Raw genomic sequence first — 24,601 nt, 5'->3', positions numbered from 1 at the left:
CTAATCTCAAAAGTTTCCTCCAACATTGCTACTTGTCTATTTTCTAAGTTTTTTTGTTATTTTTCGACAGAGAGTTTTTTCTTAGCAAATAGGTAAAAAAAAAGGAAAATAAACTAGAACTTACGGGTGCCAACCCACAGTTCCAAGTCTTGTTGAAGATCCAAGTCTAAGATCTAAAGCAAATGGGTAATAAAACTCTTTGTGTCGAAGGTTGTGTGATGCTTTGTGTTTTATCCAAAGGTAAACAGTCCAAAGGTAAAAAGTTATTTGCTCGTGTAAGAACAAGGGGAAGGATGAGGTCCATGCAAACTTATCGCCTGCAATCAACCTTTCTGGCCTTTTAACAGGCTCATTTGTGATAGGCTCCAAGACCATGAGGAGACGCATCAAAAGAACTTTAGTAGAAGCATATTCCAGGGGAAATCAGAGATGAACTACGATACAAAAAGGCCCAAATAGTCCAAAACATTCTATACGTTGGAACAGCTTCGTTTGGTTGCAAGAAGAATATCTCACCAATAAATATGCAAAACAGAAAGAAAGGATGGATGCCTGCAAGCAGGCATATTTGCTCTATGCACATTTAAAAAAGAAAATAATGACAAAAATAACAAATTTAAGCTTAAAAAATGAAATATAAACATCCAAGAGATAGCTCTTCATAGGGTGGAGCGCTTGAGATCCTTAGGAGCATGCTACTATGCATATACATATTAAATTAAGGGAATAAGCATGAAAGAACTTCCATGTAAATAGCTCATATTTGAAAATCATGACTAATCAAAATAAATGCTAAATTTGAAATCCAAGCCCTCCAATTTTATAAATAGTTGTGGGATCACATACCATAGATATCTACACAACCTTGTAGGATCACATACCATATACATACCATCTGTGATGGAATCTTGGGAGATCACATACCATTTATGGCCCATAAATCTTTCGGGGTGGCATAACATATAAATTCTTATCAATCATGGGATCACATTGCGATGGCATACCATTTAAATATTCTTATCAATAATGGAGAATTGATTTCATTACCTCCACCAACTCATAAAATTTTGAGGAGAATGTATTCTCATGGTTGCTTATCTTATAAATAGGTTACCTACAAAACTATTAAATGACAAAACCCTATATAAATTGCTATGTCGGCAAACTACATCCCACAGTCTTGTTCACATTGTCGGGTGCTTGTGTTATGGTCATAACACCAACATCTAATATAAATTTGATCATTGTGCCAAACTAGCTAGGGACTTTCATTGTTAATCTCCAAAAAACATATATGAGTAGGGATGTTATTTTCTATCGAACTTCTTTTCTCTTTTGTGGAAATACCAAATCTACCACCTCCATATATATTGAAAAAATCATGAATAATTAGATTAGATGCTATGAATGTTCGTTGAAATTAAAGTACTCAAGTCTAACAATACATGGTCTCTTATTCCATTGCCAGCTAGAAGGAAGCTCATCACTTGTAAGCGAGTTTTCAAAATCAAAAGACATTCTGATGGATCTGTCGAACACTATAAGGCTTGTCTAGTAGCTAAAAAGCCATATTCAAATTGAAGGCATCGACTACCATGAAATATTTGCTTGAATGGCAAAGCTTGTGATTGTTCACATGCTGCTTGCTATTGTAGCCGCTAAATGTTGGTCATTATGCCAACTCGGTGTACATAATGGCTTCTTGTATGGTGACTTGAATGAAAAAGTCTGTCTAGCCCTTCTACATGGATATAGCAATAAAAGGGAGAATGTTATTTGCCGTATTAAATCTTTCTATGGCCTTAAGCAAGCATCATGCAACTAGTTCTCTAAATTCTAGTGCTCTTCGAGATACTAGTTTCACATAATCAAAGATTGATTATTCTTTGCATATTTATCTTAGCGTATACGGTTGACGTTGTCATTACTAGCAATTATCTATCTTCTGTCTTCACTTTTGAGTTCTTTCTCCATCATCAATTTCACATAAAGGATCATGTGCAACTTGAATATTTTCTTGGCATGAGCTTGCCAAATATAAACAAGTGATATATCTTAACCAACAGAAATATACCCTTGATAACCTTCAAGATGCTGATCTTACCAGGGCTCAAACATTCGAAACTACTATAGAACATCACATTCTCATCTGATACCCTTCATGTTATCAACACTTGGTTGGCTGTTTGATTTACTTTACTATTACTCCACCCGATATAGTTCATACAGTCAATACATTGAGAAGATTCAAGAAACAACGTCGAAATGCATTTATGAATTTCTACAATTTGTCTCTTATATACAATATTTAATAGGTTCTCCCAGCCAAGGTATTTTGCTACCAACTAAGAATCTCTTACATTGTTTGTGTATTGTGACTCTAATTGGGCTATTTAATTATATTGTGACATGGCACTCCCAGACTGGCTATTGTGTTTCCTTGGCTCTAGCCCTATCTCCTAGAAGATAGACAAGCAATCCACTATGTCAAGACCTTCTGTCGAAGCTGAATATAGAGTTAACTTGGCTCAACTACTCAGCTTCATGATCTTGATATACACCACTCAATACCTATGCCACTATTTTGTGATAATCGAGTTGCCTTGCACATTGCTGCAAACTCAATGTTTCATAGATCGACTATCTTGTCATTCGAGACTAATAACAAAGTGGATTATTATATCCTATACATTTTCCACTTCTCTGTTGACATCTTCACGGAATCTTGAGGTACAAATCAATTTCAGTTTTTCAAAAAGGCAACCTAGGCGTCCTCGATATCTACGCTCCAACATGAAGGGGAGTATTGGAAAATCATGACTAATTAGAATGGATGCTAGCTATATATATAGCCTAATCCTATCGATTGTCTCAACATTTATGGAATCACATGCCGTCAATCATGGAATATTGAGAGATCACATACCATGTAGTGGCATAAGATAATGCATGCTCATCAATCATGGGATCATGAATCTTGAGGTACAAATCAATTTCAGTTTTTCAAAAGGCAACCTAGGCGTCCTCGATATCTACGCTCCAACATGAAGGGGAGTATTCGAAAATCATGACTAATTAGAATGGATGCTAGCTATATATATAGCCTAATCCTATCAATTGTCTCAACATTTATGGGATCACATGCCGTCAATCATGGAATATTGAGAGATCACATACCATGTAGTGGCATAAGATAATGCATGCTCATCAATCATGGGATCATGTTGGGATGGCATATCATATACATTCTGATAAACCATGGGATTATATTTCTTTAAACTGTACATATATTACATACTGTGATGTGAATACCATGTTGCATGCCCATATTTTTATTCCTAACAGCTCAGAAGGGATAGACAGGAAAGGAGAGCAAGAGGTGGCCGAGAAGGGAGGAATATAGAGATCCAGGCTTCGTCAATGAGGGCAAGGAGGAGGCTCGTGGTAGGGAAGGAGACGAGAATAACCAACCGAGAGTAGGGCCTTACAAGGTCAAGAAAAGGTCTTACAAGGTCAAGAAGACCCAAAACTTGCAAGGCTGCGAGAGGAGAAGAGGTGTTAAGTGTGTGAAGAAGGATAGGGGTAGATGTGGAGGTTGAGGGAAAAGCACAGGTAGGATAGCACCGTCAAGGCATTAAAAACAAGGAACCTCGGATGGTTCAAATGAAAACCTTCTGCTCCAAAAGATGAAGTCCCCGAGGAAGTCGAGCATCCCACTACCATCTATCCCAATTCTCGCAAAATTTGTCATGGCAACCTTGGTATCATGGTTGACCTTCTTCACTGAAGTGAGCCCGGGGCAGAACACTTGCTGCAATGAAAATATGTATGATTCAACGCAACGTTTTTTTTTTTTTTTTGAGACAGAGAGAGAGAGACAGAGATAAAGATAGAGAGAGAGATTTCAAAGTTTAATTATTTACGGGAAGGCTGAAGAAAGGATGTTTTTCTTTGCATTTGTTCCTTACCAAGTGAGGAATAGAGCTTAGAAAGAGGAGTTGATGGGATTTTACGTGCTCCATCCAACAAATGTGAAGGACCTGCAAGAGCGAAAAAGAGAAAAGAGGAAGCGCCCTGTTAAAGTGTTAAGATGATGGAAGCCAGACAACACACACATAGATCTCATTCTCATGCATGACTCCTAGCTGATCATATGGGAAACAATAGAGAAGCAGCAAGGTTCGTTGTATATCCAGCCTTCAAGACATGGATATTTAGATGGAAAACAAAAGTACTTATCCACGAGCTTTCTTCTCACCTTGTTTTCCTTTTTTTTGATAGCTTTCTCACCTTGTTGAAAGAGAGGTGGTATGAAAAGAGACGGAAAGAGCTAGAGAACGGAGTGGTAACAACTAGAAGATATGTAGTCAGAATATCAGAGAGAGAGAGACTTGCCCTTTTCGGGGGGAGGGAGGATAAGGCTATCCAGGGAGGCCTTGCAAGCTGGGGCTTTTGAAGGCTACAAGAATGGTTGGGGTGTGCTAAGGCTTAGGGTTGGGGACCTTGGGGTTGGGTTTCGGGCAGTGACTGGACTGCCCGGGGATGGACCCGGAATGCCACAGGTCAAGGTTAGGAGGGCAGGGAATATAACTGCTAATGCCTAGTAAATGACACTTTTTTTTTTTTTAATATAAAGGGAGGCAGAAGGAGCCATCCGGCTTTCATCAGAAATTAATCATATTTACAACAAAGATGATAAACAAAGACGAGTTATAGAAAAAAAAAAGCTAAATAGTTGCTTTGGCTGCCCATCAGTCCCTCGGCACGTGTGAGAGAGCTAAGGATGGCTGACACATGTCTTACAGCCACCGATGTGTGTGTGCGGTTTTCCATGCGGGACGGCAAAAGATTTTGCATGTTCCTCAGTGAAAACTCCAGGGAGGCCCAATCTTTAAAAGGTTCACCGGTTTTTAACTAAAGTCTGAAATGACCACCGCAGCCTATGTTTCAGATGCTATGTATTTTTGTTGGAGCGTTGCCTTCTTTTTTGTAACTTGATTTAAACTGATTTCTGAATTGTTTAATTCCCTTAACTAGATTAATTAAATTTAATACTGAGAACTAACATTAGATGCCAGTGTTATATGTGAAGCAATAAAGTTGTTGACCACGGCAATAGAGATGTATCAGATAACGCATGGCATATCCAGTGAAGAATTGCTTTCTATCACAGCAATGAAGAGGTGCGAATCTTGCTGGTCAAAGAATTTTCATCATTTTATAGTCTGATAATAATGTGATTTAATATCATCTCCGATCTTTGATGATCAAAAATTGTGCATGGGCTATAGTAGTTGGAAACCTTGATAGCTGTCAGGGAAAGCAGACAGAGATCAAATAATGATTTGCTTGAGATCAAAGCTCTACAAAAGCATGCTTCCAAGTAATATATATATACGGTTTAGAGCCTAAAGCGATTTGTTATTATAAACAAAATTTTGCAACTCAGGACAACGGAAGAGTCAACCTCATACTTATTTACTGGCATATACCTAGCCAATAGACAGACCTTCAGATATTCCTTGTCTAGATTGTGTCGATCGAGCTATGGTATGACAAGATGCAGGCCTAAGCTAGGTTTTTATCGAAGACTATGTCTTATCCAACATTTTAACATGTCATTGAAATGCTAAAACATTTTAGTGCATGCAAAGCATACATCATGCCTAGGCCCTCCCCTCACTCTTTAGAACGGTGAGGAATTCTAACCCTATATCTTATCCTCAACCCGCACCCCCTCCATCTGCACCAAAACTTGGATAGGTTTGGGTTGCATCTTTCACATGAAGGAATGTTTGATCTTCTCTCGCCATGTCAACTATTGGATCGCACCTTGCACAGATATGAAAGCACTCTGATTTACTTATTTATCAATCTGTACAGATCTCGCAGCAATTATTGCTTGATCCAATGAAGGATTCGTGAGAATGAAAATGAATCCTCCTTTCGTACGAAAGCTACAACCCCTACCCAACCTAGATCCCCAGGAAAAAAAAAATAGTTATGGCCAAAGAAAAAGCCATGGCTACTCAAAATTCACCTCTTGTTTAAGGGCAATGGCAGTATAATCCAAACTATAAGATTTAGTACTATGTTATGTAACAGCTCAGGACCTCGTCCAAAAAAGCTAGTCAAAAAGTCCAATAAATAACTGATGACCTCACTCAAAAAAAGTTAACTAAAAGATATTTTTTAAGTTTCTTAATCATGTATGAGTTTCTTGGGACTAAATATACGCCCTAATATTCTTATCAGACTAACAATTCAAATCCAGTCGCAAGCCCGTGGTCAGCCCCAATTCAAATCCAATCACAAGCACTACGAATTATTTGTGGTCAACCCCAAAAAAATCTGTACTATAGCATCTCTGAGTCCATATAGGTAATAGCTAGTCTAAAAATATTTTTTTAGTTTCTTAATTCTATATAAGTACTCAAAAATTTTTTCGACGAATAATCAATGTGGAAATAAACATACGTCCTTAATTATAAGTCATATATATCAGATGCAAAGGCTTTCAGCCCAGCCTCGTTGTTTTTAGAAACATGGTTCTAAGCAAGGATCATGAGTGCCGTGCCAACATATTTTGAACAACTGAAAGGAAGACGTAGAGACATACACGTGGGCTAATGGGTTTATACTCTCTCCATGGGGGATGGAAGCGTGTGGGCACGCGTGGAGCATGCGCGGAGAACGCGGTCTTCCAGGACGAGACCGGTCAAAGAGAAAGCGGGCCCACCTTCGTCCCCTTTACGCAACCCCTTCGGCGAGAGCCGACGAGGTAACGGCGGCGCGGGGGACCTTCTCGGCCGTCGCCGGGTGCCCTCACCTTGCTCAGATCACGTAAGATCTCTGGAGAGGACTCTGTGGTACGTTTAGTAACCATCATTAAGCGAAGAGGAGACCTGGCTGTCGTGAGAATGAGATCGGAGCGTTCATGTCACCCTTCCCATGCAATATTTATATATCACTCTGGAAAAGTTGGGAAAGAAGAGAAAGGTGAGATTTTTCTCACCAAACAAGTCATGATATGAACTCGGTAAGTGAACATCAAACAGTTGTTGCACATCATTGATAGGTGTGAATCTTGAACATTTTTCAGAGATGAATAATTTTTATCTGTTGGTTTGTGCTTGCTTGAACACTGGGCTATCTCCAAAGATTCTTGCTAATGTTTGGCTTATTGTTGGCACTAATCATCTCTTCGCTGTGTGTTTGATATTTTTACTAGTAACTAGAAAATTTTAAAAGCATTACTTCACGATGAAATGTGTATGTTATGGATTCTGCTAGCTATGTTAATAAACCTAGATGCATATCCGTCGTAGGCCAAGGCATATAGTGTAATAGTGACAAGTGCAGTAGGCACCATGTTCTAACTCGTTCTCTGCAAAATAACTAAAAAATTTTAAACAACAAAGAAAAAGGAGCACTCCATGTTGAAAGAGATTTTGGATCAAAATTAGGGAAAAATATCATCATGGATCAGAAAAGAAAATTCAACATTCAAGACTTAGACAAGAGCATCTTCATATTTCTCAAATATATAATATGAATAATTATTTTTTAAAAAATTAAAAATAAAAATAAATGATTTGTTCAAGGATAACTATTTCTGAGAATATGATTTTTTTTTTTAATGACTAAGAACTTAAAAACTAGTCATTTGAAGACACACATAACATTGGGGGGAAAGACAAAAAACTACTGGAAAGCTGCGATAAGAGACAAAATAAAATGATTTCCCCATCGCTTGGCTCCACTATAATCTTTAATAGTCGGTATATGTCTAAGCTTCCCATTCCTTTCCTGCGCTTTACTTCTCGAGTCTCCCGCCAATTCCGCAACACAAGGAAATTGCACATCCAGTACTCGATTTCTTTCAAACAAATTTATTAAGAACTAGTGAGTCGTTTGAAAATATTTTTGCTGTTGATTATGTTATAAACAAATTTCATTCATAAAGTCTGTGAATCCTCTGTATCCCAAACTGCAGGAATTTCCTTGTGTTCAGTTACATGGCAAGTTTTTTTTTTTTTTTTTTTTTGATGATAAGGAAGGCCGAAAAGCTCTCAGTTTTTGTTAAGGGGCAAACAATATTAATTTGCGCTCATGTAACCTGATTCTAACAGCATATACACTTATGTAACAGTTCATTAGTTGCATGCAATCAAATAATTCAAACCCTTGCTATGCCAAGAAACAAAAACCATAAAATGACTAATAATTAGCATTCACACCTCAAGTAGAACAAGAATGGTACTTCATGGCTGCCCTCTATTTTAAGATAAAGAGCCTTCGTTGATCTCAAACAACCTAGTGCTTTCCTTTTCTCTCGCAAAATTTGACTCAATTCACAACACCCCCCCCCCCCCCCCCCCCGCCCCCCACCCTCCTCTGTCTCTCTCGTGGTTTAATTCTCTCTTCCCGAGGATTCTGTCATCTTTCTAGCAAATTTGCTTGTCGTTGTTCCCATCTCTCACGTATGCACATCCTGGGCTAAGCAGAGAGGTTGACGGGGACCTTTCATCAGAGTTTGGACCAATTCCTTTAATGTACCCTTGGTCCCTTCCCTCATTGCCAACTTGCTCTCGGTCATAGGACTTTCAAGGCCAAGGTCCCCATGGACAGCACGAACCATGGGATGGTCCCTCGTTTACACTATATATATATATATATATATATATATATATATATATATACTTACTGCGATCTTGGTGACGGGTTCTGCAGCTAGACTTATCACGAGCCACCCCGTGTACCCTTGGTCCCTTTCCTCATTGCCAAATTGCTCTCGGTCATAAGACTTTCAAGGCCAAGGTCCCCAGGATGGTCTCTCGTTTACACTATATATATATATATATACTGACTGCGATCTTGTTGACAGGTTCTGCAGCTAGACTTATCACGAGCCACTCCATGTTTGTTTTTGTTGTTGGATAGATCTGCTATCATCACGCTTGTCGAGTAATCACGGGGGACTTGACCCAGAAAACAGTGGTACCATCCAAAAGAGTGGTACCACGAGAGTACCATGATGACACGCCATCAGATTTCATCGATCCATTCTCTCATGAGTCCTTTGAGTCTGTAAAACAGCATTAGGATCGCAAATGATACCTATGATCACCACCATTTTCAACTGCAACCCATAGCATCTTACACTGCACATCCATGAATCTCGTAACTCCACTGTACCTTAATTGACAAACAGCAATTTAAAAAATAAAAGTGGACAAACCAATCTTTATTATATAGAATATTCATTGATTGCATCCCACGTATTAATTGCAGCTCTCTAGCATGCAAAATGGTCTTATGCATATATGTCTTATGACATAGTTCACAGAGTTTAACCTTAATTATGCCAGCACAAGACGGCATAATTTGATCGTGCATTGATGCACCTTGGGTGGTAGCAAATCCTACGAAGAGCTCAAAATTTCATGGGGGACTCCAAGGTTTTCCAATTTGCATGACACCAATATGGATGGCCATAGCCTGTGATGTCAGAAGATTACGTTGAAGTTGGCGTAGCGACGTGGACGTGTCGAAACGATGTCAATTATGCGGACGCGCACTAAAATGAGGTCGGCCTTCAGTTCTCTCTTTTTCTCCGCCCCACTCTTTCATACCTTTCTGGCCTTTCCTGCCATCCCTTCTGCTCTTCTTCTGACGTCAAACTCAGCTTTTTCATTACTTTTGTACAGTCTCGCTGCACGCATTAATCAAGACTCAGTGGCTCGTTAAAAATAATCTGACTCCACCTGCACCACGTAATGGTTAGAAGAATTTTAAAGGAGGTATTAGGCCCATTATCCACATTTTTAAAATGGCTCCACGGTGTAGCATTCCTCATTGAAATACTAACTGCATTTTAGATGCCACAAATCAAGGTTGTAATGGTAACTAACAATAATGGAGGGGGGTTTGCAATTAATTAATTTGACGTCGCAAGTGCTGCTGGAATCTTGCGGCTCATCACTCCAAAGGCTTTATATGGAAGAACAATATTTCTATTTTATCTCTCTTGCACTATATTTTGCTCGCCGGCTCTTTAGGCTGTACTAGCACATGTTGTGTGTGAACCGCCGATTTACTTAAAAAAAAAAAACTCTTGCTTCTGACCCTCACTTGGATGGTCATTATTATTTATTTATGTTGAGTTGATTGAAAGTTCAACTTCAAGCCTTTGGCTTTGATGACCTTTTAATCTTTAGTCCCTTGTTCATGTTTTAAGTATCTATAGAACAAGAAATAAATGCATGCAAGGAACTAAAAGTATATGTGAATTATTAGATGGGATGTCCAAACATGTATTAAGTTCCTCTATTTGTTATTAGTTTGGGTCTTCAAACAGGAAGTGACAGCTTGTATTGAGATATCCAAAGACAAGGGGAAGCCCATCCGAACATCGGGATATCCTTGTTTGCAAGTGATTTCCTTCCTTCAAAAAAAAGAAGGACAAAAATAGAATAAGGAACAAAAAAAGAGGAAAGGGTGATCGAGAGACTTAGGGATAACAGATAAAGTAGTGCAAGCAGCTTAATTCATGTCTAGGCTCAACATAATTTGTGTTTGATTTAAAATCACTTCTACTCAAAGATTTAGAGTCGAATTCAACCCAACATTTAGTGGAACTTGGATGGACATACAAGTCGAATCTAAGCTGCTTAAGGTTTTGAAGCTAGATCTAGCTTCTTTTAACTAATTTTGCGGGTTGAATGTCCAATTTAATTGGGCCACTTGTAAAAAATAAAATAAAAAAACTCTCGATCAAATTATATTTGGGCCTTAATTTGGTATCCAGGGGCCTTTGATCGGCTTTATCTTTGGTGGGTTGAGTTTGAGTCAGATGAAATGCATGTTGCTGACCTAGTTGTGCCATTGCTAATATCCTTGCTAAAGTGGATGCTAGAATGAGTCATTGAGTCCTCTTAGAACAACGTACCGGTGAGCGAGCAGAACACTTGAATAAATAGGATAATTTGCTGATGGCATTGATGAATATGCACTTGGGGCAATACCATGAAGCTAGCATGAGGACAGCTAAGTCACACTTAATGCTATCGTTTAAGATGTTTTCATTCTCATTGCTGTCTTACACTTAACCAACAATAAAGATGAAAAATTTAGTAAACTTGGGGGAGTCACTCCCCTCTGATCTTTCTAAGAGATTCTGGATTAACATCCAGGTGGTGATTCATAAGCAAAATTATCACGGGTGGGGAGAAACTTCGTACCTTGAATTCACTGTTTACCTAGATTTATGATTACAAATCAGTTAATATATATATGTAGCAAGGTTCCAGTGCATTTGCCTAAAATTCAAGGTTCCAGTGCATTTGCCTAAAATTGAGCCTTAAGGAGCCTAGAGCCTGCCTAAAATTTCCAATCATCTACCTGTGCATTTGCCTTGCGACCAAAATCGGTACTGAAATCGGAATCGAAATTGAAATGGATTGGAATGTTAATCGGAGCCATATTTTACAATAAATTTAGTTTGTGACAAAATCGGAATCAAAATTAAAATAGAATTTAGATACCAGGAAACAATCAGAATAAGGTTTTGGAAGATTGGGGCATTTCTATTCCTCTTCGTAATCGGAATTGGAATGAGACTTCCCAATCAAATAGTTAGAATGGGAGTTATACATTCTCATTACCATTTCAGAGCCTAACTCCCTCTAGCCAAACATGCACTACATGTTTGGTAAAGGATCGAGTTATCTATGGAGCCATCAAGATAATCTTAGGTAACAGATAATGCTAAGTCAATAAATAAAATAAACAAGATAAACAAAATACCATTAAATCAGTAAACTAGCATGAATTAAACAAAATTTATACTTGCTATATAAATTGCCTCAAATGGAGAGAAGAATACTCTAAATTGCTCTAATTCTTAATAACCATTAATCCGTGAAACCACATTGGTCACTAGACTTTGGTTGTTCTCCGTGTCTGATCTCCTCAGGAAAATGGGCAAAATTTCTCACATGCGGATTCTCCACCTCTTTTGATCTCGAGCACAAGCCTAAATCCCCTAGCTGGGGCTTTGTACTCCTCCTTAGGGTAGCAATCAGGTTAGGTCGAATATAGGATTAGATCAAAAATTTTGTCAACTTGAACCTGTCTTGTTTACTAAATGAGTCAAAAATTCAAACTCGAATCTTCATTTTATTAAATAGATAATCTAACACAAACTATAATAAGTTGAAATAAGTTAAACGAGTTAAACGGTTAAGTATTGGCACCCTTAACGCCTCCCCATCTCTGTCCACATAACCAAATTCAAAATTCAAGCAATCTTGGCCCCAACAAAGGAGCTGTCCTCAGCCTTCCTCGGAACCTCCACCCCTAACACTTTGCCCTCCATAAGCCAGGTATCTTGCCCTTGGTCATAGACGAGGGCAAGGGCAAGTGGGTGATCTTCTACCAAACCCTAAAGGAAGGGGGGCCCACTGTCCAAACCTGGGTCCTGGATCCAGTCGTGGAACCTCTCCGGCAGTGGCCCATTGGGCTAGTCCAATATCCTATGCACTTACTCTCTCTGTGGGCTCTCCAACAATGGCCTGAGGAAGGCAACGATCGACTGCATCTCTTATGCAGTCATATGCCCTCACATTTTAGTGCAGGACATGATTTGAATGCCTAAGATGCTGACAATTGCTAGGCAAATGCATTAGAGTGACAGCTTGCATGAAAGTATTCCTCTGTAGGAATATAGTTTTCTTCCTTCGATGCCAATGAGAGTATTGAGTTGTCTAGCGTGATCTGCAGCCAATTTGAGCTAATTTCGTATCTAAAATTCGGATGTAGATCCATCCCTTAACTTGGTAGGCTTGGATCGGATACGATCTACGTTCTTGAGATTAAACTTTCACTTTTAAGCCACCTCTTATCATATTGAATCGGTTTTGCTTGGGTAAAATCAAGTCGAGTCCAATTCCTCTCACCCCATCAGTTACAGTCAATTGGAGGTCAAGTTTTACTTGGAACTAATCTCTAGCCCATGGATAATATCTTTGAATAGGGACTGGGCCTATGATTTTATGCAAGTCCACCCAACTGACTTGCACCCCTAATTCTAACCTATTTTCATAAGTGGGTTGTAGGATAAGTTGTGTTATACTAACCTAACCAAGCTCAATTAGGCATTAAAATTTGAAACTAATTTGTGTAAAATGTTCATGTGGTCAATGCATTTGCTATTATTAACATGTCTCAGCAGATTCATTGGATTCAAGCTAGCCAGATTACACCCAAACCTACCACTTGAGTTATTTCTGACCCCGATGCCAGTTTGCACCGAACCAATCGAGAGAAAGATCAATCACAAGAATTTAGTAAATTTTGATTTTCTCATAAGAAAAAAATGTTGAACCGACATTTTATTCTCTTAATGAAATGTCTGATATAGTATGCATATCTTTTTCCTAAAAAAAATAAAATTACTCCGAGTATTCAGATCTATGGTGGCAAATTGATAATCACTCACAGCAAGTTAAAGATGCTCGATCATGAAGATAATCGTGGCCAATTGCCGAGAACAGTTTCATCAAAATTTGATCACAAGATTAAGCTAATTGTTTCATTTTCTGTCAAATGGAATGCTCCAAACTTCTCGATCATGAAGATACAAATTGATGAGAATAGTCTATAAACATGCAAGCCCTAGCACGATTGCATGAATTCTAGAAATGTGTCTACATTTAAAATAAATAATCAGGTTTCTAATACTCAAAGTTTCGTAATAAAATATAATATAACATTTAACTTATTATTATATTATATTATATTATAATTATAGTATAATAATATATTATGATATGATATGATATAATATGAAATGTAATTGTGAGATTTCTTGGTGGGCATTTTGATTATCAAAAAAATTTCATTAAAACCAAAATAATTTTCTGACATTAGCCAGAAAGTACTTTTAAGAAAAAGCTACAAAAAGACGTTTTCAGCTTTTTTAAAAATAGCTTTCTAATTTTTTACCAAACACCATTATATCATCTAAAGTGCTTTTGAAGAGCCAGAAATTGCTTTTTAATCTACTAAAAGCTTTGCCAAATGGAACCTTAGTGGCCGATAAAGCTGTGCCTATCATTGGACATGATCAACCACCCTTCTACTCAGGACCAGATTATCTTTGGCCCAGGCTGGCCCAGGCTAAAAATCTTTATGATGCTTACTAATAATTAAAAACACATTCTGGATTTGAGACTAAGAAGCCCATTTGAGCATAGCCCATATCAAACCCAACCTTCACTAGCTCCAATGCTGAAGAAAAAAAGAAAAAAAAGCTTTCATAGATTCCTTTTCTTCTTTTTCTTCCCACGTCAATAGACCCACGAGCAGAATTTAGGCCAGAACTTTGACGGATTAGAAGATACTAAGCTAGGTAAGCCATAATTCCCAAACACCTGTTTGCATGCTGAGGATTTTATGGGTTAGAACCCTGTTATTAGAATTATGAAGAAGGTGGAACCGTTCAAAGAGGTGGGATTTCCGAAGAGGCAACTAATCCCTGGGGACGGGGTAAAATATCTTAAAAAGGGGATTAGTTATCGTCACATGCAGATTTTATCGGATCTATAACATGGCCCAACAGTATCCAAACAGTCCCTTCAACAAAAATAATAAAAAAAAAAACAAAAAAATCGCTTTGTGACTTAAAATTGGGATTACTTTATTGCTTCACGAACCGGAAGAAAGAAACGGCCGGCCCATCGATTGCATACTACCAAGTCTACCAGGATACTTCGGAAGCTCCCGGTCGTCACCATCAAGCTTAGGCCGGTGGCCTGGCCCCGCGTCTGTTACTTTTAAGGTGCTCGACAAAATTCCTCACATGCCTGTCGTGCACCTCCTTGCTCCCAAGAACTCGACTAAGCTCCTTAGCTCGATTCCTGCACCCCTCTCCTTCTCTGTCAACCATAACTAACCTGACTGTCCGAGCGATATCCTCCCCAACGAAGGAGCCATCCTCTTCGTTCCTCGGAACCTCCGCCCCGACCTTCTTCTCCACCATGAGCCGGGCATTGAGGCCTTGGTCGTAGGCCAGGGGAAGGAGGACGAGGGCGAGTCCAAACTGGAGAGCCTCCACGAGAGAGCTCCAGCCGCAGTGGGTTAAGAACCCCCCGACCGAAGGGTGGCCCAGGATCCCGACCTGAGGCGCCCAGCCCTTCCACACCAGCCCCCTGCCCCCGGTCTCGTGTAGGAGCGTCTCGCTCTCGCTCTCTGAGCTCCTCAGAACCCACAGGAATGGCAGACCGGAGAGCTCCAGGCCACGGGCAATCTCACGCGTTTGCTCTTGATTCAAACTGACCGAAGTCCCCAAGGCCACGCACACCACCGTTCCAGCTTCTTGCTTGCCCAGCCACTCAAAAATATAGTCGCATTCTGGATCCGTCTTCGCCGGAGCAGTTGGGGGGAAGTGGCCGAGAGGGAGCACCGGCTTCCGGTAGAGGGGTTCGAGCAGCGCGAGCCATTCGGCCTCGAGCTCCGGTGAGCTCCGGACGGCGACGACGTCGCAACCCCGGATCGCCAACCCGCCGCGGGATCCCCACGACGCTCCGAGCTGGTTGGGCTCGAACATGTCGCGCACGACTTGCCGAGCCTCGTAGGGGCGGTAGGCGAGCGACGTCGGGAACGGGAACCGACCGGTCGGCCCGGCGAGGTGCTCGGGCATCACCTGGCCGCCGTCGGCGGCAAGCGAGACCGCCGGCCAGGAGAGGGCGCTGGCGGCGGCACCGATGAGGCAGACGAAGGCGCACGGCACGCCGAGGCGGGCGGCGACGCGGGGGACCCAGTGTGGGATGAAATCGAAGATGATCCAGTCCGGGGGAGGGGAAGCACTCTCGAGGAAGGCGGCGAGGGCGGCTTCGAGAGCGTCGTCGTGCATATCGAAGTGGAGGGGGACGAGGTGGACGAGAGGAGGGAGATCGGAGTGGGACGCGGCCAGGCTTTGGACGAGGGATGGGATGGAGAGGAAGGAGATGCGGTGGCCGAGTTGGGCTATTAGCCGGGAGAGGTGGAGGAAGGAATGGAGGTGGCTGTAGTGTATCCATGGGAGCACAACAATGTGAAGACCAGCTTCTTTGTCCATGGTAGGGTACGTGGTGATGGGATGGGAATGGAATTCAGAGGGGGTGGCAAGGCGTTGCGCTTTTGTGGGTCGACATGCTGTGATTTTCCATGCAGAAACCGTGTCAGTTGCGCGATTGTATCAAAAACGAGCCACGTAATGGGTCGCGTGGAAGTGTTGAATTTGCTTTCAGCATTGAATAATTTATTTTTTATATCAATTTTTAGTATTAATTTTTATAATGACATTTTTAGATTCTTTACCCGAATCTAAAATATTATTCATTTTTCTTCTCTATTATTCCCGCTCGCATTAGATATGACGTGAGAATATTAATAATGGAACCAGTGGGAAGCTACATAGTGGTTGTGGAACTTTTTTTTGCAAGGAATTTTCGCATTTTTGTGCTTTTCATTTGAGTTTAATATAGCCAAATTTCTCATTTTCTGATGAACCGAGTGATGATCAGTAGCGGGTTAAAAAGTACTTTTGGCAGGTCAAAAAGTACTTTTTGGCCTCTCAGAAGCTCTTCCAAATGGGGCCTCATCTCTAGTTATCTAGGACAAAAGAAAAAAGGCAATCAATTTATGCTCAATTATGTCAACCTGAATTTAGCATGCTAAAACCTTTCCTTCAATAATTCATTCGTAATAATTTACCCATTTGATCGCATTGTTTATCAAGCTATTATTGGTAGCTTTCTGCTGCCGAACAAAATTCTTCACATGCCGGCCATGCACCTTGATGCGGAATTTGCACCCCGTCACCAGCATAGCCCCCCACCGATCCGAGCAGCGAAAGAGACTGCGTTCCTCCCGAGGTATTGTCCGCTTTGGGCGCTCCGGCCCGCGCGTCCAGCACAGACGGGGGGAGACTGGTGCCCTCACGGTTTTGTCCCACAAAAGGGCCCTCGGGAGGAAAGGCTTGAGCCTCCTCATTATAAGGCACAGACCTTTCCGCTACTCGGTCGATGTGGGACTAAAGTCCGGGACCCCCCCACAACACAGCCCCCCCAGCGGGAAGGTCCTATGCCGGGTTAGGAGCCCCTTGCTGGATGGAGGCGAAGGGCCAGGCCCTCCTTCTAGCGCCATCTGATGCGGGATTTGCACCCCGTCACCAGCATAGCCCCCCACCGATCCGAGCAGCGAAAGAGACTGCGTTCCTCCCGAGGTATTGTCCGCTTTGGACGCTCTGGCTCGCACGTCCAGCGCAGACGGGGGGAGACTGGTGCCCTCACGATTTTGTCCTACAAAAGGGCCCTCGGGAGGAAAGGCTTGAGCCTCCTTATTATAAGGCACAGACCTTTCCGCTACTCGGTCGATATGGGACTAAAGTCCGGGACCCCCCCACAACACACCTCTTTGTTCCTAAGGGCGGCCTCGAGCTCCTTAGCTATCACCCTGTACACCTCCCCTTCTTTGTCCACCATTACCAACCTCAAGGCTTTGGCAATCTCCTCCCCGACGAAGGAGCTATCCTCTTCATTCCTCGGAACCTTGACCCCCACCTTCTTCTCTTTCAAAAGCCGAGCATTGAACCATTTGTCATGGAACCAGGGCAGGAGCACAAGAGCAAGGACAAACTGGAGAACCTCAAGCACTGAGTTCCAGCCACTATTGGGCGATCGAGGAACCCCCCAAGAGAAGGGTGCCCCAGCATCCTGACCATGGGGCGCCCATCCCTTGAACACAAGTCCATGGTTTGGGGTTCGATCCTCGAACCCCTCGAGGAGTAGCCTATCTGGCTCGCCTTGGGAGCTCCAAAGAGCCCACAAAAATGGTAGCTCCGAGAGGTCCAAGCCACGGGCAATCTCATGCGCTTGCTCTTTGCTCAGAATTGCCTCGCTCCCAAAGGCAACGTAGACCACCGAGCCAGCTTCCCTCTAGTACGTCAAGCCACTCAAAGATTTGATGCCGGTTCTTGGGACCAGCACCACTCGGATGGATCTCGATAGCTCGGGATATTTAGGGCTCTACCTCTGCTCGTAGAGCGTCCCGTATGGTGATTTTCACCTCGGAGCTCCCACCCTCGAGTTTCCTCAAGGTCAATTTTAAATTTTAATGGCTCTGTCCTGCAGGGTGGCATAAGGGAGGGTGTGGCCTTTGTTGTCAGGGGCCCGGACTCCAGGATTGTTGCTTCTAGGGGTTGCTGGTTGTTTGATACCTCCATGCCAGAGGCGGAGCTGAAGGCAGCCTGGTTTGGACTGAGTTATGTGCGTCGTGTGTTGCAGGCTAGAGATATTATCCTAAAGGGCAACTCGGCGACAGCCATTGGATAGACTGGGCAGGATTCAGGAGGGGCTGGCGACCACCACCCCCTGTTGAGGGACATCCGGGCCATGTTGCGGAATGGGATGGTCATCCAGGTGAGGTATGTGTTTAGGGAGGCAGATGGGGCTGCTGATTGGGTAGCTTCCTTTGTCGCCAACCATTCAGGTGATCACCTATAGGTGAAAGAGGCGGAGTTGTCTAGTGCTCTCTGTGATATACTGTTTTTTTGACTTTTTTGACTGTATTCGTACACGTTATGTATGATACTTCCGTTTTAGCAACAAAAAAAAAAAAGAAAAAAAAAGTATTAAACCGGGGGCTAAGGTGTTTCGCTTGCGAGCCAGCAATGGCGTTGGTTGCACCAAATCCAACAATCTGAATGGGTTGGATGAAATGGTAAAATAGGTAGGTTTGTTGCTTGCCCCCATTAAAATCGGCATGAAGCAGAAAACCGAACTTCCAATGCTTAAATCAGGCCAAGTTTTGATAAAATAGTGAACATATGAGAGTATGTATTATGTAGAATGGAGTGGAGAAAGGAACAAGCATATCTGAAAATTCTCCAAATCGTGTATATATAGAGATATGAACGTAAAGCCATTGTTTGAAAAGAACAGGCACGTCATAACCATCGGGCATGCAATAACTATCTAGACACGTGGAACGCCTTAGAAATGCATATGTTTGTAACTGCCTTCTTTAACAAGTTTTAACTTCCTTTAATGCGCTTTGCATACTAGTTGACCGGTTTGATTGTCATTATTGATCTGCCAGCTCAGTCGGCTAGTCTGGTCGGCTGGTCTGGTCGGCTGGTCTAATTGGTTGGTCTGGTCGGTAGCAGTCTCAAGCTGACAAATTCAGACCATATCAGTGCTTTACATTAGGGAAACGGAAATATTTTGGGCTGCTATGTGTTGGTCACAAAAATATTTGCTTACAAGAGGACACATCATTAAACCTCGAGCTAAGGTTGTTTTACTTGCCAGTCCAAAAAATTATTGCAACTCCTTCAAGCATCGAAATAAAACAAGGCATCTATTACATGCACATGAGAAAGCTCCCAATGTTCTATAATAATATAAATACTAACTTGGTAATTTGATTTTCAATTACTTTCTTATATGTTGTTGCTTAAGAAAAATCTCCGTGCATGTTGAATTAATTTTGATAAATAATACTTTTTTGCACCACAAGAAAGCTCTTCACATGCATAAAATAGAGAGTCCTAGCATTACCTATCGATTCAATTAATTTATCAAATACTAAATGCTAAAAACTAATTATATTAAGACTATGCGGAAGACAAATGATGGCCAAACAAAGGTTCCAATGTGAGTTCTGATGCGGCTAAAATCAGGCTTATCTATCACAAGCTGGCACATGATATAACAGTGATAAGTTTCAGTTGGACTCAAATTCATAGCCTAATCCTAGTAAAGAAAGCCAAATAATAGTTTTCCACCTGATTTAGGACTCTGAAGAATCAAATCCCGTAGAATTAGAACTTTCCATCTATAAAAGAAGGCTCAAGGTATGAAGCATATATCTCATATTATTCTACATTACTCCTCATTCTTGGACTTAAGCATCAAAGACCCCTGGCTGGATCAATTCTAGCAAACCTTTGAGCTTTCGACCGGTGCAGATCAGATATTCTTCTTCGAGCATGAATCCACCAGCAGTCTTCCATCTATTTATTTTTTTTTTTTTGTGGTAAAAATGGCTACTCATTCATATAAGTCTAACATGAGTACAACCAGCCAAATCACGGGAAAGTAATGACAACATAGCAGAAGGAACGTCTCATGCAGATGCCCATAAAAAATTCCCGGAGTGCCGGGCAACAAAAGAGGCGACCCAGTCTGCGGCCCTGTTCGCCTGCCTAAATATGTAATCTGCCTGAAAGTCGCCCATCAACTGAGCCATCCTGCGAGTCTTCCGGATAAGGGGGTGACCATCACCATACCTGTCCGCCCTCCGGATCCAGTCGATCACCACCGCTGAATCCCCCTCAAGGTACACCCGCTCGACACCAAGCACCTGCCTGGCATAGGATAAACCCTCCCAGGCAGCCCGTAACTTTGCCCCAACTACTGTAAGCCCTGGTGTACGCCGCCCTCCTGCAGCAAGCATCCTACCATAGTGGTCCCTGATCACAAATCCAACCCCTCCAGTCACACCATCCACTGACCTGCTACCGTCGAAGTTTACTTTGAGATAGCCAAGGGATGGGGGTACCCAAGAAACAAGGACAAAACGGGGCGCTGAAACAGCGTGAAGAGTACCCCAGGTGTCCCTAGCTATCCCAGAAGAAAACACAGCGGTAGCCGCAATAACCTCCCTCATATGTCGCGCCACTCTATCCACCACCAACCTCGGAGGCGACCGCTTCCCCTCGAATATACCGGTGTTCCTGTTCAGCCAAATATGGTAGGACAGGTACGCCCTAAGAATCCCATCAAACCGGGTTTTGGAGGCAGCAAGTTCTCTCTTTTTGACAATGATGTTGATTGGATCATTTTTCAGAATTTCATAAGTCTAAGTTTTGGTAATTAATTTTATAAGTCAGATAGTTGGAAAATAACAAAAGTAAATTCCAACTTAGTAGTTTTGCTCTCATGGAACTTATTAGATCCCATGAGTTTGAGTTACAATTGTCATATCCCAAACTTTTGTATTATAGTTTCACTTAAGAACATTAGCTGTTGTCATATTTTATGAGAAAGACGGTAGAGAGCACTTCATTCAAAGTAGAACGAGAAGTACATTATTTGCTCTCCCGATTATTATATCAACGACAAATTAAACTCTGAGCCCGCTAAGACACCCATTTCGTCCAAATTCATTAAGCCTCAGCCAAAGGGGCCTTACTCGCTCGGCGCCCATTGTCCTTAAGGTACTCGACAAAATTCTTCAGGTGCCGGTCCTCCACCTCCTCGTTCCCAAGAACACCACCCATCTCTTTTGCTCTGACCCTGCACTCCTCCCCCTCTTTGTCCACCATTACCAACCTCAACGTCCCAGCCACGTCTTCCCGAGCGAAAGACCCGTCCTCGTCGTTCCTCGGAACCTCCATCCCCAGCTTCTTGTCCACCATCAGCCGGGCATTGAGCCCCTGGTCGTCGAACAAGGGCAGCAAAACGAGAACGAGCCCATACTGGAGAGCCTCCACGAGCGAGCTCCAGCCACAGTGAGTCATGAACCCCCCCACCGAGGGGTGCCCCAAGATCCTCACCTGAGGGGCCCAGCCCTTGAACACCAGTCCTCGGTCTCGCGTCCGGTCCTCGAAACCCTTGGGCAGCTGCCCCTCCGGGCCGCTGGGGTCTAAGGCCCAGAGGAAGGGCAGCTTGGAAAGCTCCAATCCATGGGCGATCTCGTGCGCTTGTTCTGTGCTCATAAACCGAACGTGGCTTCCAAAGGCTACAAAGACCAGCGAACCAGCTTCCTTGTTGTCTAGCCACTCAAAGATGCTGTCGCTGCCCGCTGCATTGCTGTTGTCTTCTGCGGTGGGGCTGCGAGGAAAGTGGCCGACGGGGAGCGCCGGCTTCCCATAGAGCCGCTGGAGGAGCTCGAGCCATTCGCCCTCGAGCTCGGGGCAGCTCCGCATTGCAACGACATCGCAGTCCCGGACCGACGCGCCGGCCTGATTGTCCTCAGCGGCGCCCGTGGCCTGCGGCTCGAACACGTCGCGCAGGACCTGCCGGGCCTCAAAGCGGCGGTAGGTCATCGACGTTGGGAACGGCACCCAGTCGGGCGGTGCGGTGAGCTCGTCGAGCGTCACCCGGGAGGCCATCCCGTTGGCAGCCGCTGCGAAGAACGGACAGATGAAGGCGCTGGCGGCGGCGCCGACGAGGTTGACGTAGGCGGACGGCACGCCGTGCCTGGCGGCGACGCGGGGGGCCCAGTAAGTGAAGGCGTCGAAGAGGATCCAGTCCGGGGGAGGGGAGGCGGTGTCGAGGAAGCGAGAGAGGAACTCCTGGAAGGCCTTCAAGTTCCGGTCGGCAGGATCGAAGTCCGGGGAGTCGACGGGGACAAAGAGGAAGAGTGGGGGGATGTCTGAGGGGGATGAGGCCATGCTCTGGATGAGGGTTGCAGTGGAGAGGAAGGAGACGCGGTGGCCGAGCCGGGCGATGCGCTTGGACAACTCGAGGAGCGGATTGAGGTGGCTGAAGCCTAACCATGGGAGCACGACGATGTGAAGGGAGCCGCCGCTGCTCATGGTTTGGTGGTGCAAATTGTTGCCGCTAGAATCCAAGACTTGTTGTAACGGGCGAAGCTAAAAGTTCACAATGTGATCTTCACTGTATCTTACTGTGTCTTAGAATACAGGTGCAATATTCATAACTACAAGAATATTATTTTTTCAATTTTAGTAGATTTCTCTCTACATTTTGTCTACCAATTTTTCAGATGAATTTGGAAATTACAATCTCAATTGAGTCAAAGCTCGGACAAACACTTGAGAAATTAGCAAATTGGTTCTTTATGTAAAAAAAATAAACGAGGTAGAATATCACTTTCTCCCCTCTATTTTGCTTTCCTATTCTGTTTGCTTGATGCATTCATCTCTTCTGTCACAAATAAATTAAACCATTCAAAATTAATCAATATTCAAATTTGAGTTCTTGATTGTGGGTGTTTTTCAAACTAAAACATTCCATCCCACTATGATAACATTTTTCTTATTAAATTCCTCTCACAACAAGCCATTGTGTATGATATCATTTTTTATAATTTTTACTAATATAATTTTAAAATTTATTTTTTTTTCTTATAACTTAAGTATGGATTGCATGCGTTTGATTGCATCCGTGTGTGACAAATGCTTAAATCTGGTTTGCTTCCCTTTGTTTTTGAATTAAGAAAATCAATCCTTAGGATATTATAGAAGGCTGCAGATTAGATATTATTTCATGAAATCCAGAAGGCTTCAAATGAATCTTCATCTTCTATTTAAGAGAAAGAATATCCTTCTGTAAAATAAAAATAATAATAAAAAAAATCCATAAATTCCACTGAAAATTAATTCCTAGCTTTTAATTTGCTTGTCATGTAGCAATTAAGATCCAACCGTTTTTCTTTTAAATTTAATTTTGAGTGTGTTTTGGACACACTTATGTTTTTATTATCAAACGCTAAGGATTTGCTGGCATTCAAAAAGTAGAGATTGAGAATTAAAAATGGCCAATAGGCAGCACTAATTGTTAAACGGTAGTCAAAACAAAGGCCAAACGTTAGCTGAAAAGCTACCCGGTTAGGAGCTGTAATAGTAAATAAAAGGAAAAGAGAGAATTTAATGACATGTTCACTGTTTGTTTATTGTGGAACAATCTCTTTGGTGGGGCATAGATTGGCTCTAGGAGCGACATCATTTGGCACTCTAATAACAATAGGACAAGGAAATAATAACTCAATAACATTTAATCTGATAGTTACAACTTTAGGAGACTTTGAATGTTAAGATAGGCTGTTTCCCATTAGTGTCGAAATTCTCTAGTTGGGGCATGCTGACTCTTCTTGCTAGATGTCACCTAGCATGCCTCAAGATTCATATACAATTGCTTACGATATGAATTAATTAGTTTTAATGATGCATGATATACACTTATATGCAGCAAGCAAAAAGATGCTCCTAGTAAAGCCAACACACATTGTGACTACTAATACCCCGTAACTGAGTCGAAGTAAAAGAGCATCCTATGTGTATATATAATTTTATCCATATTTGAAGGTCCAAATTGGTTGGCTTAGCAATGTCGTTCGGTATTAGATATCAATAACTTCAATTCCATCCTACTCAACACCAGGTTTTGTTGAACCTGCGACCCTTTTGCTCTTTTTTTTCCCTATATATATGTGTGTGTGTATGTATGTGTGTGTAGATATGTATGTATGTATATGTATATATATATATATATATGTATGTATACATACATATATATATATATATGGGGATTGATAACCTACTCTCTGTTATGGTAGGTTATCAATCTACCCATTTTTCATTGGACAAAAAATACCCTTATGTGTTGTAACTTTCAAGGGTGCTTTATGTCTTTTTACAATCTCACATTAACTCACTCTCTCAACCCCCAATTAATGCTCTCTCCCCTCTCTCTCTCTCTCTCCGGCGTGTGTGTGTATGCATGTATATACATACATACGTATGCATGTATGTATATGTATGTATATATGTATGTCTATGTATATATGTATATGTATGTATGTATGT

The 24,601-nt window shown here is 42.1% G+C and overlaps 2 protein-coding genes and 1 long non-coding RNA gene across 3 annotated transcripts; all 3 read right to left on the bottom strand.

Annotated features, from left to right (window-relative positions):
- Positions 1-3,246: 3,246 nt before the first annotated feature.
- Positions 3,247-4,434, bottom strand: LOC103717578. Its single transcript, XR_605688.4, has 3 exons — positions 4,259-4,434; positions 3,969-4,040; positions 3,247-3,811 (listed from the first exon to the last, which is right to left on the bottom strand). It is a non-coding gene; the product is annotated as an uncharacterized LOC103717578 (long non-coding RNA).
- Positions 4,435-12,685: 8,251 nt separating this feature from the next.
- Positions 12,686-16,120, bottom strand: LOC103717608 (putative UDP-rhamnose:rhamnosyltransferase 1). The gene is made up of 2 exons (XM_008806064.2): positions 14,852-16,120; positions 12,686-12,793 (listed from the first exon to the last, which is right to left on the bottom strand). The coding sequence occupies exons 1-2, from the start codon at positions 16,118-16,120 to the stop codon at positions 12,686-12,688; spliced, it is 1,377 nt and encodes a 458-aa protein (XP_008804286.2).
- Positions 16,121-21,214: 5,094 nt separating this feature from the next.
- LOC103717606 (putative UDP-rhamnose:rhamnosyltransferase 1) lies at positions 21,215-22,588 on the bottom strand. Its single transcript, XM_008806062.2, has one exon. The coding sequence runs from the start codon at positions 22,586-22,588 to the stop codon at positions 21,215-21,217; it is 1,374 nt and encodes a 457-aa protein (XP_008804284.2).
- Between the last annotated feature and the right edge of the window lie 2,013 nt (positions 22,589-24,601).

Source organism: Phoenix dactylifera, chromosome 3, assembly GCF_009389715.1.
Source record: "Phoenix dactylifera cultivar Barhee BC4 chromosome 3, palm_55x_up_171113_PBpolish2nd_filt_p, whole genome shotgun sequence".
NCBI lineage: Eukaryota > Viridiplantae > Streptophyta > Magnoliopsida > Arecales > Arecaceae > Phoenix > Phoenix dactylifera.
The sequence above is the reverse complement of the archived record's forward strand: the minus strand, read 5'-3'. Positions and strand labels throughout refer to the sequence as shown.

What these genes read in the sequence shown, in the direction of transcription:
- LOC103717608 (XM_008806064.2), bottom strand. Translation starts at nt 16,120, where the DNA reads ATGGACAAAGAAGCTGGTCTTCACATTGTTGTGCTCCCATGGATACAC. An exon ending in ACAGGCATGTGAGGAATTTT is followed by an intron (nt 12,794 to 14,851) that starts GTCGAGCACCTT and finishes ATACGAAATTAG; the next exon opens with CTCAAATTGGCTGCAGATCA.
- LOC103717606 (XM_008806062.2), bottom strand. Translation starts at nt 22,588, where the DNA reads ATGAGCAGCGGCGGCTCCCTTCACATCGTCGTGCTCCCATGGTTAGGC.